Source organism: Sapajus apella, unplaced genomic scaffold (assembly GCF_009761245.1).
Source record: "Sapajus apella isolate SASKATOON/1434 unplaced genomic scaffold, GSC_monkey_1.0 scaffold10, whole genome shotgun sequence".
NCBI lineage: Eukaryota > Metazoa > Chordata > Mammalia > Primates > Cebidae > Sapajus > Sapajus apella.
The window spans coordinates 35,769,903-35,784,642 of NW_022436950.1; the positions used below are offsets into that span (position 1 = coordinate 35,769,903).

The 14,740-nt window shown below is 36.3% G+C and overlaps 1 protein-coding gene across 1 annotated transcript in view; it reads left to right on the top strand.

The window, feature by feature from the left end:
- The window catches only part of RAPH1 (Ras association (RalGDS/AF-6) and pleckstrin homology domains 1), a 93,814-nt gene that overhangs the window by 60,449 nt on the left and 18,625 nt on the right, over positions 1-14,740 (top strand). Inside the window, exons 5-9 of the mRNA XM_032278804.1 lie at positions 8,097-8,174; positions 8,610-8,750; positions 10,073-10,186; positions 11,755-11,898; positions 12,790-12,900. Coding sequence (XP_032134695.1) covers positions 8,097-8,174; positions 8,610-8,750; positions 10,073-10,186; positions 11,755-11,898; positions 12,790-12,900 — 588 coding nt within the window. The remainder of the gene's footprint in view (positions 1-8,096; positions 8,175-8,609; positions 8,751-10,072; positions 10,187-11,754; positions 11,899-12,789; positions 12,901-14,740) is intronic.

The following is a 14,740-nucleotide window of genomic DNA, read 5'->3' on the forward strand; positions in this document are numbered from 1 at the left end:
TTTGTAAATGCCTAATAATCTTCCCAAGTATGTTGTACTTTTTCTAGTTTAACACTATTGCATTTTAAAGTCTAAAAAACATTGCTTTAATTGTAATTTTTACTACTAATAGTTATCCATGCTCTGAGTTTCTTTAGTAAACTTTCTTAGTTCTTTAATTATCATCTCTTTAATTAAGACATTTACTCATATAAACAGAATCTTAGTTAATATTAATTTAGTCAAATTGGAAGAGGAAGCTGCAATTTTAATTGTCCAGTTTTCTGCGCTTGGAATGTTTTGAATCAGTCCAGCCAGATTTTCACTGGGCTGGTATTTTATACTCATTAAAAATCTTTTAGCCATTATCATCATTAACTAGATAATAATATAATAGGGAAGTTAGATTGCTTTCTACCTCTTTTTAAGTCATGTTTTTATTTTTATTAGCTTATTTAAATATTAAATACAAGAATATCAGACTTATTTCTGAAAAATATACATAGTTATGGGTAATGTCCCTAAGTTTTTATTATTGTATCTGAGGTTTGTCTGCTTTAATTTCTTTCTAACTTTGTACATTGATGAAAGAGGATGGTAGACCAAAATTAAAATCTCCCCAAGAAGCACCTCAAAGACCCTTGAACAAAGTCAACAGTAAGACCTTTTCTCTACCCTGAGTTTCTCTCCTTAAAGCAGATCTATGACTGGTGGTAGAAGTTTCAAGATCAGGGAAGTGTAAAAGTCTAAGCCAGTTATAGCTCTTTTTCCGTTTTCTTCAGCTCTCCCTTCTTCATTCTTTATTTATTCTCTTTCCCTAGAGTCCACACTTATATCTTCAACTAGGATCTCTATTCTAGTTGGATCTCTCTCCCAAGAGCACATTTCCAGATGGCTGTTAGGCATTTCCTAGAAGATCACCACCATCTTACCAGTACCTTAAATCCCACAGGTCTTTAGTTTACTTACCTACATTATCCCTGGGGTCCATAATTTATATCCGTCGTCATCTTTTCTGTTTCTGTTTAGGATGCTGCCATTCTCCTAGTTACCAGCTTTGAGCCCTCTGATCATATTTGCCACCTTTCTTTTCATTTAATGTCTCCAATTTCTAATGAGGCTCAGTAAATCTGCAACCATTCGTTGCATTCCCATTGCCACCACTCTACTACAGGTTCACTCTTAGCTCTTTATGTGTGCCTGTCCCTCTTCCAATCCATTTTATTATACACGGCTCTCAGATTAAATTTACTATTTTCCCATTTTCATTGCCAATTCAACAATATTTATTGAGCCATGAATTGCTGGGTGCTGGGATATAACATTGTATAAAATGTACCTATTCCCCACCCTCAGGAGCTCACAGTCTACTGAAGATAGATAATAAACAGTGACAAGCAAGCATGTAAAGAAGTTTTAAATCACATTAAGTGTTATGAAGGAAACAAAGGAGTAGAACATATTGGGGAAAAGATTCGGGGTACATTTTATTTAGATGGTGAGATCAGAGGATTCTAGGAGGGTAACATTTAAGCTAAAGCCTGAAGGATGCAAAGAAGCCAGCCTGGGGCACAAGGGAGTGTTCCATGTAGATAGGTCAAGGGAAAGCACTTGGCATGTTTGAGAAATTGAAAAAAAAACCATTTTGCCAGAGTCACCCTAGTTGAATAAAAGTACAAGTGTCTTGATTTGGGTTTGGAGAAGCAGGCAGGAGGAGCCAGATCACTCAAGCCATACTGAGGCTTTTTTATTTTTCTCTAACTGCAGCTGGAAACTTGAATAAATAACTTCATTTATCCATTCAACGAATATTTACTGAGTATCTACTATGTGCCAGACAATGTTTTTGACCCTGGAGCTACAGAAGTGAACAAAACAAAGTTCCTACCACAAACAGAGTTATTTTTTGCAAGTTTTGAATAAACATGGTCAGTGGCTATGCCTATAATCCCAGAAGGGAGGCTAAGGCAGGTGGATTGCTTGAGCCCAGGAGTAAAAGACCAGGCTGGCTAACATAGTGAAACCCCATCTCTAAAAAAAATACAGAAATTAGCCTGGCTTGGTGGCGCATGCCTGTAGTTCCAGCTACTCAGGAGGCTTAGGTGGGAGAATCACCTAAGCCCAGGAGGTCGAGGCTGCAGTGAACCGCGATCACACCCACTGCACTTCAGCCTGGGCAACAGAGTGAGACCCTGTCTCCCCGCCAAAAAAACAAAGTTTAAAGATAAACAACAGCCATTCCTTGGTATACACAGGGAATTGCTTCCAGGACCCCCATTGATACCAAAACCTGCACATACTCAAGTCCTGAAGTTGGTCCTGACACCTTGGACATGATAAGTCATCCTTCTATATAATGAATTATTTTCATTATTTACTTTATTTAATTGTTATTATTATTTTTGAGACGGAGTCTTGCACTGTCACCCAGCCTGGAGTGCAGTGATGCCATCTCGGCTCACTGCAACCTCCGCCTCCCAGGTTCAAGCAATTCTCCTATCTCAGCCTCCTGAGTAGCTGGAATTACAGGCACATGCCGCCACTCCCAGCCAATTTTTGTATTTTTTTTTTTTAAGTAGAGATGGGGGTTTTGCTATGATGGGCAGGCTGGTCTTGAACTCCTGACCTCAGGTGATCTGCCCGCCTCAGCCTCCCAAAGTGCTGGGATTATAGGCATGAGCCACCATGCCTGACCTAAACAGGGAAATTTGCATCCTGAGAATACTGTATTTTCTATCTGAGTTTGATTAGGAATGCAGAACCATCCAGTATGGAGGGCCAAATGTATTTACAGAAAAACATTTGCATATGTAGCTCAAACTTAGGTTTTTCAAGGATCAGCTATGGCTGTTACTGTTACTATTTTGATTCTAAGCAGTGTTATGTAATAACTATTTAATGACCCTTAAACTGCTTATATCACTCCAAGTTCTATTTGAATCATTTTAATTTACATAACTTTTTATTGTAATCTGTGAAATAAACTAGATCCTGAAGAAATTATTAACCACTGTTTAGCCCCTGAATTTGAATTGGGTTTGTTCTGAACCCACAAAGCTTAAACTTCTCAGCTGAAGGAACAGCTTAGCAACAGTAGCACTTTAAGTATTCTTATTTTTACACCATAGAGAATGTTCTAACACTTTGTCACCACAGTGTTGGCTTTCATTTAATCATAGGATCTTCACCTAGTTTTTGTCCTTTATGTAAATTTGAGGAGGCTTGGCATTTGGTAGTTATTGATAGCCACACAGGAGTTTTTCAGTAGAAAGTGGATTGTCTCTTACCCTTTAAGAGAAGGTATAGGAGAGAAATTTAAGATTTTATATGTGTGAGGTATTTTTTTTACTTATATTTGTGAAGAAAGGGATAGTCAAAGGATATGGGGCAGAAGACTTAATACCTGACTTTGGCACCAGAACATGAGATGAATAAAGCTTTGTCTTTTGTATTAAATTTGGGCTGTAAACATCAAATGTAGATTTGCATTGCCTTTATAAATAAACTATTGGAAATCTTCTAAGTATGTCATCTAAACATATAGCAAACGTTTGTTGTTTTTTTCTGTATTGTACAACACCCCATGAACTTAAGACAATTTCTATTTTTCCAAAGTTGTTATAGTTAAAAGATATGGTGATTGCTTAAATATAGTAGACACATAGAACTCTCCGAGAAAGAGCTTATTACCGACAGGAAGCATAAAAATATTAGGAGTCTTGCAATTTGACATAAGCATTTTCATTTTCAGCTTTGTTCCAGGGATGATATTCAGACACTAAAAGAGGTATCATGATTAGTTCTATTTCTTCAAAAAGCTGCTAGCAAGGATTATCCTTTAATAAAACTAGAGAAGTATAAACTAAAATATGCCTAGGTTGAAATTAAACCAGCTCTTAAATTTTAATTTCATACAGTTTTAACATGGACTAATTTATATAAGCATAAAGAGTAGCATTTTGAGCAAATGGAAAAGCAGCTGGATTTGGATTTGTTAAAATAGCCCCCCATCTAGCTGCTTTATAAAAATTTCTTATTGATGGTTAGGAAATCTAATTGGTTTAATGTATGTCAGTTGGTTACACACCCTTTTTTGGCGTTGGGGGGACGGAGTGTTACTGTGTCACCCAGACTGGAGTGCAGTGGCGTAATTTCTACTCACTGCAACCTCCGTCTCCTGGATTCAAGCTATTCTCCTTTTCTCAGTCTCTTGAGTAGCTGGGATTACAAGTGCCCATCACTGCGCTGGCTAATTTTTGTATTTTTAGTAGAGATGGGGTTTCACCATGTTAGCCAGGCTGGTCTTGAACTCCTGACCTCAGGTTATCCACCCAGCTCGGCCTCCCAAAGTGCTTGGATTACAGGCGTGAGCCACCGTGCTTGGCCAGTATTGTACATTCTATGCATATATATGATAACATACGTCCACCATTGTAGTATTACACAGAATAGTTTCATGGGCACTGAAATAGTCTATGCTCTGCCTATTCATTCCTCCTTCCTCCTTAACCCCTGGCAACCACTAATCTTTTTATTGTCTTTATGGTTTTGACTTCTACGGTGTCATGTAGTTAGAATTATACACTAAATAGCTTTCTGAGATTGGCTTCATTCACTTAGTGTTACACACTTCATGTTCCTTCATGTCTTTTCATGGCTTTACAGCTCATTTCATTTTAGTGCTGAATAATATTCCATTGTCAGGATGCACCATAGTTTATCTGTTACTTACTGGATGACATTTTTGTTGCTTCCCAGTTTTAGCATTCATGAATAAGGTTGCTGTAAACATCCACGTACATGTCTTTGTAGACATCAGTTTTCAACTCATTTGGGAAAATACCAAAGAGCACAATTGCTGAATTGAATTGTATGGCAAAAGTACCTTTAGTTTTGTAAAAAACTGCTAGACTTCTTCCAAAGTGGCTGTACCATTTTACATTCCCACTAGCAATGAATGAGAGTTCCTATTGTTCCATATCCTTGCCAGTATTTGGTGTTGTCAGTGTTTTGGATTTTGGCCATTCCTAACCGGTGTGTACTGGTATCTCATTGTACTTGTAATTCCCTAATGACAAATAATGTTAAGCATCTTTTTATATGCCTACTTACTAGCTGTCTTCTTTAGTGAGTTATCTTTTCAGATCTTTTGCCTATTTTTAAAATCATGTTCATTTTTCTTTTAAGTTTTAAGAGCCTCCTCTCTCTCTCTCTCTCTCTCTCTCTCTCTTCTCTCAACAGTTACCAGATTTGTCTTTTGCAAATATTTTTCTCCAAGTCTGTGCCTACTTATCTTCTCATTCTCTTGAATATTCCTTTTTTTTCTCAGAAATATGTTCAGCTTTGAGGGCATCTTCTATACTTTTAAAATGATACATTTACAGATTATATAATACCATAAAGAATTTGGCCTTTTAGAAGTTCATGTTTGGCGGGGCGTGGTGGCTCATGCCTGTAATCCCAGCACTTTGGGACGCTGAGGCAGGTGGATCACTTGAGGTCAGGAGTTCGAAACCAGCCTGGCCAACATCGTGAAACTCTGTCTGTAATAAAAGTTCAAAATTAGCTGGGCATGGTGGCGGGCACCTATAATCCCAGTTACTTGGGAGGCTGAGGCAGGAGAATCGCTTGAACCCAGGAGGTGGGGGTTGCAGTGAGCCAAGATTGTGCCACTGACTCCAGCCTGGGCAACAGAGAAAGACTCCATCTCAAAAAAAAAGGAAAAAGAAAAAAGAAGTTCATGTTTGTATTCCAAATGTACAAAACATTGATTCCACATACCAGCTTTTCCTTTTCAGACTTTAAATTTACTTTTCAGGAATATGAAGTGAAACTTGTAAATATACCTTGGTAAATTTTCATTTTTGCAATTCATGACAATACAAGGATGTGGCAAATCAGCCATGCGGAATATAAGAAGATCATTATCCCATTGAGAAAATATTCATGAAACTTCTGCCTTCTTCTTTCTCTTCCCCCAAAATTATCAAGTAACTGATTTCATAAAAACTTCTGGAAAATGCTAGTATTGCAGATTCCTTTATAAAGTAGTGCTCTATTCATTAAAAATGCATATAAGTTTGGGTAATTTACCTAATAATTTTGTTTCTTTAAGACTCAGAATTCTAAAAACGGAAGAGTTTTAATGACGGTAATTTAGTCTCCTCATTTTATAGTTTGTTTTAAAAAGAGAAAAATTTGTATTTTAAAATGTAGTCAACATGTTTCATAATTCTGCTATTTGTTTATTTGCATAAAGGATTCTTTAAAAATAGGATGATTTAATCTTTAGTTAGATGAATATATAATAGTGTAAGAATTGAGTCTTAGCCCTCTCTATTTTTAAACTAAAGTTTTTTGTTTTCTGCATAATTGAGTTTACAGATAGTATTTCCAGACCTTGGTTATTATGTTAATTCACTGGTTCCTTTCATTGGAAGGGATCAGATTTCTGGCAACCAAGCTCACTGCCTTCCCTAACTACTGTTTTCTTCTCTGTTCCACAGAATAGTAAATGCTAAGCTTGAAATGATGGGAAACAGCCTAGAGTATAAAATAGAAAGAAAAGCAGTTCATAAATAAGAAAGCCAATAGAATTTAGGTAGACAGAATAAATGTATGAACTGAATTGAGTTTCACTTTTTGTTTTTTGCCCTGGAAGCTTTAGCTTTTTAATGAAGAATAACATATGGATTGTGGTTTTCATCACAATGCAGAGAGGATAAAGTTTGGCTGATATGATTAGTTTTTTTCTTTTTAGACTTAAAGGAATATATAAGATGGAAGTTTAATTTTATTTTATCTTATTTATTTTTTTATTTATTTTGAGATGGAGTCTTGCTTTGTTGCCCAGGCTGGAGTGCAGTGGCATGATCTCGACTCACTGCAACCTCTACCTCCCAGATTCAAGCAATTCTCCTGCCTCAGCCTCCTGAGTAGCTGGGATTACAGGCGCCCACCACCACACCCAGTTAATTTTTGTATTTTTAGTAGAGACGGGGTTTCACTATGTTGGTCAGGCTGGTCTCCACTCCTGACCTCAAGCGATCTACCCACCTTGGCCTCCCACAGTGCTGGGATTACAGGGATGAGCCACTGCACCCGACCAAGAAGTTTTCATTTTTCTTACATATTTTCCAGAGTAATCAAAAGCCTAGAAATAGAAAATAATCCTTTATAAGCAAAGGTTTACTTATACAAGTTTTTTTAAAATTGGAGATTAATGCCACAGCATATTATGGCCTATTGCTGGAAATTACAAGTAAGTACCAGTATTAGAGTACTATATGCTAATTCAGAAAAAAATAGACAAATAGTTTAAGTATATTTTTAGTTGTTATAATTTTTATTGCTTTTTAATCTAAGTTTTCTAAGGTAGAAGTTACTAGAAATTTTAAGTTATTTGGAAAATTATATTAGCATTTAAAAATCTTGTCAGTGAATTAATAGAAACAAATTTTGAGTCTACTGACATGAGATGTTGATTACTTTATATGATATTCCAAAGCAGAGTGAAACTTAGGCAATAAAGAAGCTTCCTGTGTTTGTATTGGTATATTAATGAGACTGTATCTATACTTTTTATTTTTTAAAGGGTTCTTATGTGGTTGTAAATAAGTAAATATTTTTTGCTGTGGATATTTTTATGACAACGATATAGTTTCAGCGCAACAGAACAAAACATTAGTATGCAAAAGCTTGTCCTTACTTTGGAGGGAGTATAAATTCAGAGTTGAGGGATTGTGCCAGTAAAACAAATTGTCAGGCCCAAAGATGGCCACTATATATCTCCTATCCCAGAACCTGAAATTTATCTACTTCACATTAACAAAATCAAACTTGGTAATTTACTGCATCACAGATTTCTTTTTTTTTTTCTCTGGAATATGGGATGTTGAAATGCCTTATTGTAAGGTATCTTCAGGTCTGCATCTATAAAATGTTTCTTTACAATATGTCTGCTTTTTGTGAACAGAGTCATTTTTTAAATGTGCTCTATGTATGTGAAGTTATATTCTTAATGAAATTATGCTAGGAACATCCTTAAGGATAAAAAAAGGTTTCTCAAATATTTCATCATCTTAGCATTGTTTATCTGAAATGCTTTGTGTTCACAGGAAGAACAGGCAGCAAAATTGAAAGCTGAGAAGATCAGAGTTGCCCTAGAGAAAATTAAAGAGGCACAAGTGAAAAAGGTGATATGTGGGCCTCTTCCTGGTTTGGGATTTTTATCAGTTTTATGGATTTGTAAAGAATTACCTTGTTTATGTAATTTACCTCTAAGATATGGAGAGAGAGAGGGGGGCATTTCTTCCTAGTAATACATTTTTCACATGTATTATTTTTTGTGGGTAAAATACATTATAAAAGAAGTCATTTTGTGGTTCTAAATTTTCCTAAAAGAGTAATCATAACATTATAACCTGATCTATTATATTTTTAAAATGCTTTAAATTTATTTAAACAGATTATTTGATGTCTGATTTTTAGCCTTTATTTTTGCATAATAAAGTCATTGTTTTAATTTACATGCAGATACATTAATCCAAATTTTATTTGGTGTTAGGCAAGTGCCTTTTCTAGAATGCCATTTTTCAGTGTTCTTTTACTGTTCTTTTTATTTGTTATAGCTGGTGATTAGAGTCCACATGTCTGATGACAGTTCTAAAACAATGATGGTGGAGCATTTACAAAATCCTATAGGAGCATTTACAACTACTACCGCTACTGCTACTACTACTGAGGTGGAAAGTTGGTTGGTGCCCATGTGTTAGACCCCAAAGAGGTTCCCAGTCCTCCAGAGCCAGATGGGGTGAGCCGTTTTGGAAGCAGAAGTATAGCTCTAGCGAGTTACCAGGTCTTTTGGCTCTGTAATCCAGAGCTGTGTTGAACCCAGCTATTTATTTGTTGAGTTTGTCATCTCATCAAAGAAAAGTACTTCTCTACTCTAGCCATTTATCCAGTTGACAACTTTTTTTGGGAATTATTTTTTTAAACATCCCAGTAACTTTGATTACCAGATGGCTCCACATTCTAATAAATGTTACTTTGATTTATTTGACATCTTCCCTTGTTCCAAAATAATGTTTGAGTTAATAGTTCCCAATACCTAGACATTTTACAAAACTCAGTAGGTGAGGAAAAACAAGAACTCCACAGTAAAAAGTAATAACGAGAAAAAATAGCAGCAGTGTTAAAGGCATTGCATAGTTATGCTTCAGATGCCTTAATTGTGACACTCTTCTGGATGTCTTAGTGAATAATATGTATTTGGGGGTATCAACAGATATTTTTGTAGGCAGTTACAAAAAATAATTACAGTCAGCTCTCTATATCTGTGGGTTCTGCATTTGTAGATTCACCCAACTGCAGATATAAAATATTCAGAAAAATAATTCCAAGTTCCAAAAAAAAAAAAAAATTTGAATATGCCACACATTGAGTACTGCGTGGAATTCATGCAAATTAAGTGATGTGTAGGCACTGTATTAGATATTACAAGTAATCTAGAGATGATTTAAAGTACAAGGGAGAATGTGCGTAGGTTATATGCAAATATGACTCCATTTTTATAAGGGACTTAAGCATCAATGGATTTTGATATACAGGGGAGGTCCTAGAATCAATCTCCTATGGACAACAAGGGATGACTGTGTACTAATGATTAGAATTCAGATTTTTAGTTCAGTCAAGTCAATGAGATTATTATAGTCTCAGAGAATTTGGGATTTCTTCTTAAAAAGCCAGAACACAAATTTTCTACATCTAGATTAGTATATTTTAAGGAAATTTGCCTTACTTGTACTTTCAGATTCTTTAAATATAGCTTTCATTAGGTATCCCAAAACATATTTGCCAGCTGTTGAATGTAATATCATCTCACATCTGGGTGAGGGCAGTTTATGACAAGTGGACAGGCAAGGAGGAACCTGTGTTAAGCATTTTAGTGATGATGCCCATATACAGGTAACTTTTCAAAGGAGTACCCTCATTATTCTACTCTATACCAACAGAAATTAGAGTTGCTATTTTTCTAGAAGAAAACATGCATACATCTGTGCCAAGGGAATAACAGAGTGGATTTATCCTTTAACTTTTTTTTCATCCCCCACACGTCCCTTTCATATATTTGTTTTTCCAGAATTATCTTTTGGGGAAAAAGGAAACAGCTGAGATGGCAGATAGAAACAAAGAAGTCCTCTTGGAGGTATGACACCCCCCATTTTCCTGCACATTTTAAAATTAAAATATTAAGTACCTTTTTTATCATGATCATATTTTGGAAAACCGTAATTGAATTTTTGGCTGACTTTAAAGAACTAAAATCAAAGAAGTCAGTATACTTGAAAACCTAAATAAACCCTTACTTACCAGCAAGGCAATTAGGAAAGTGAAGATCAGCATTCAGTTTTCATAGTGATAACTAGCTACAGTTAAGTAAAAATCCTCCTTATAATTTCTAATTTTTCAGTACTTTGAGGAGAAAGAAATTAATTTGGGCCCAAATATCCTATATCAGTGTTTTCTGAGGATTTCTTTTTTCTTTCACAAATACATGATTTATTTATTAATATTAGATTTTTATCAAAACATAGTGTTGAGAACTTAGAATTTTGAGTGTTTATAGTCCTTTCAACCTAGGATTAATTTTTTTTTTTTTGAGACAGAGTCGTGCCCTGTCACCCAGGCTGGAGTACAATGGCACAATCTCAGCTCACTGCAACGTCCGCCTCCCAGGTTCAAACGATTCTCCTGCCTCAACCTCCCGAGTAACTGGGATTATAGGTGCCCACCACCATGGCCAGCCATTTTTTGTATTTTTAGTAGAGATGGAGTTTTACCATGTTGGCCAGGCTGGTCTCGAACTCCTGATGTCATGATCTGCCCACCTTAGCTTCCCAAAGTGCTGGGTTTACAAACGTAAGCCACCATGCCTGGCCAGTATTTTTTAAATGAATGCCCTCTTTGTCTTAGAGTCACGTAAATGGATAGTTTTAAAGTTTAATCATACACTTAGCATGTGGCATTCTTTTAAAATATATTCCTATTTAGTTTGACAGCTAACCTAAATGTAGTGAAAAAAGTCAAGTGTTTGGTTAGCCCTGACAGTTTTATTAAATTTAGTATAACTATGCTGTTTGAAAGACATTTAAGTATGGTTATATGCAGCTCAGTTAATGTGTCAAGTTAGTTTTTCTCTGAAACAGTGTTAGGTAAAAGTTTGCAGGTAGAAATTCAGTATTACATGTATGATTGGCATTTTTACATAATAAACGTTTTTGGATTGCCATAGTAGTTCCAAATTCATATTGTGTAGAATAGAAGGGGATTTTTTGAGAGAGAGTCTCGCTCTGTCACCCAGGCTGGAGTGCAGTGGTGCAATCTCAGTTCACTGCAACCTCCACCTCCCAGGTTCAAGCAATTTTTGTGCCTCAACTGCCCACGGAACTGGAAATACAGGCTTGTGCCACCATGCCTGGCCTATTTTTGTTTTGTTTTGTTTTTTAGTAGAAATGGGGTTTTGCTATGTTGGCCAGGCTGGTCTTGATCTCCTGACCTCAAGTGATCTGCCCGCCTTTGCCTCCCAAAATGCTGGGATTACAGGTGTGAGCCACAGCACCTGGTCAGAAAGTTCTAATTGAAGTTAAATTAGCAGCTTAGTTTTAATATAAAACCATTTTTGTTTAATAACTCATGCATTTCACAGGATCAAATACAACTTTGTTGTGAGAATCCAACTATCATAAGTCTTTCCAAATCATCTTGTTTTTTTAGGAATGTTTTTGTGGAAGTTCTGTAACTGTACCAGAAATTGAAGGAGTCCTTTGGTTGAAAGATGATGGCAAGAAGTCCTGGAAAAAGCGATATTTTCTTTTGCGAGCATCTGGTATCTACTATGTCCCTAAAGGAAAAGCAAAGGTGTTTCCCTTCTGTTGGAATTTGAACTTCCTCATTATGCTAATTGCTTTTAATTTGTATTGAGTATGCTGACAAGGTGAACCCAGGCTATGATTTGTTTCAGTTCATGGAAGACACAAAATATTGCTTTGTTTATTACTGTTATAAAGAAGAGGAAACCTGAAAGTTCTTTCTTCTCTGGTCACTAGTTGGGCCCATCTCACTTCTCTTTACCAAGTGTGAAATCATAGTTTTATTTATTGTTTTTTTGGGACTCTTCCTAGAGTAGTTTTGCTTATTTTTGTTTGGAAAGAACAGCTCAGCTCTCTGGGATTACAAGCTTTTTGATCTTGATTGGGTAATATGCTTCTGCTAAGGGCCATCCTTGGGTAGCTGTCACTTTGGTGCTTATTGGGTACCAGGACTGTTTTAAACTTTTTTACAGTATTTTCACATCTAGTCTTCACAACAATCCTATGAGCATACATTGTTGCCCTTATTTAAGTGGTGAAGAAACTCCCCAGTTGTGAATCATTGTACTTGACATATGCTTTATGGGCACTGAAAAACTTGATATTTCCTTGTTCGTTCCAGAGAGTTATATTATACTATATTGCTTTTAATATACTAGGCTATATTGATAATATCTTTAAAATGACAACACTCCCAAACAAGTTAGTGTTCCTTGTGAATGACAAAACAGTAAGTAAATTGGTCCACCTTTTTTATTATGTTGATGATTAAAGAAGAAACATTTATGGAGCATCTCATTGTCTTGTGTAAAATAGCAATAATTTCTATTTAGTATTAGTAAAAGTAAAGTTTTGATTCTTAACTAGAAACTGTTACCCAGGTATATTTGCTTGTTTGCACATTATTATTTATTTGGTCTTTTTGGTGTTTTGATCTTAGGTCTCTCGGGACCTGGTGTGCTTTCTCCAGCTGGATCATGTTAATGTTTATTATGGCCAGGACTATCGGAACAAATATAAAGCACCTACAGACTATTGTCTGGTGCTAAAGGTAAGCACGTATCTCTTTTTAGGAATTTTAATTGATGTTAGACATAGAGCAGATTATTGGCCATTTTAGAATTGTTTGGATTCCATCAATTATACTGTTTTTGCTTTATTCTTGAAGTTTAAAAAGGAATGGCGAAGTGTGGTAAGGAAAAGAAGCATGTGCTGTATCACAGCAGACCCGGAGCCAGTTATCTCTGGGTAAGGAGTGAATTATAAGCTTTGAGTTGCAAGATACAAAATATATTTGAATATAAATTTGAGATTCTCATTTAACAGCAGGCTTATTTTAGGAACAGAGTTGAATGTAGGTCATAAATGTGCTTTAGTTCTTTTCCTGTACTTATTCAGCAAACCATCAGAGGGCACTGTGTCCAAGTTCAAATCACCCTAGCTGTCATCTGGTCCAGAAATAATTCTTGTCTCTTTTTTTTTTTCCCTGAACTATAATCATGATAGCCCAAGCATGTATTGTGATCTATCTGAGCTGTTTTTAGGGAGGTTTCCTTTTTTCTTCTTTATTCAAGCTTTTGTACTTCTTACAGTGATTATATCTGTACTTTTGAGAAAAACTGACATTTTAAGCAAATTTGTAGTGATCTATTAGAACATTGATAAAAATGACATACAAAAATTCAAGAAAATTATAGAAATAATTTTATTCTCATTGGCTCCATCTTTGTAATTCCTTGGTAATGACTTAGGTCTGTGTGTTTGTATCATTTCAGTTTGCTCTGAGAATTGTCACTTAAGTTTGGGAACTGCCATTTGTTTAGGATTTTTGGATTTTGGCGTTTTGATTGCTTTGATAAAATTCAGTATATTTTCAGTATATTGTAATGGCAACTTTTTTTTTTGGAGACCAGGGTCATCTTGCTCTGTCACCCAGGCTACAGTGCAGTGGCACAGTCACAGCTTATCGTAGCATCGACTTCTCAGGCTTCAGCGATCCTCCTAGCTCAGTCCCCCAAGTAGTTGGGACTGCAGGCACATGCCACCACACCCAGTTAATTTTTGTATTTTTAGGAGAAATGGGGTTTTGCCATGTTGGTCAGGCTGGTCTCGAACTCCTGGCCTCAAGTAATCAGCCTGCTAAAGTGCTGAGATTACAGGCGTGAGCCACAGCCACTGCACCCATGCACTCAGCCTGTGTATTATTCTTTTTGGGGTTTGTTTGTTTTTGAGCCTGAGCCTTGCTCTGTTGCCCGGCCTGGAGTGCAGCAGCACCACCTCTGCTCACTGCAACCTCCACCTCCCAGGTTAAAGCAATTCTCCTGCCTCAGCCTCCCGATTAGTTCTGGTCACAGGCACCCGCCACCACCAATGCCCAGCTGATATTTGTATTTTTAGTAGAGACAGGGTTTCACCATGTTGGCCAGGCTGGTCTGGAACTCCTGGCCTCAAGTGATCTTGGCCTCCCAAAGTTCTGGGATTACAGGCGTGAGCCACTGTGCCTGGCCTAGCCTGTGTATTCTTGTAGTTTAACTTTTTCTTAGTTTTAATTTCTAATGTAAATATTGCTGGGGTGGAAAAACTTCACTTCCATCCTTTTAGGGTCCTTACTGGGCACATAAATTAAATTGACATAAGAGAGGTCAACAGGAGAAAAACATAATAGAAATTTTACATGGTATGGGAGCCCTTATAAAGAAATGAAGACTCAAAGAAGCAGTTAGAGTCAGTTACTTGTATACTGGATTGGACAAAGAATAATTTGTGAAGAAACAACTAAATTATATGTGAAGGCTTAGAGATACGAGTTATTTTAACAAGGTCTGTACAGAATTCTGTTGGTTTCAACTTCTTGTCCCTGAGGAGAAAGATATTATGGCTTTCTAGTATTG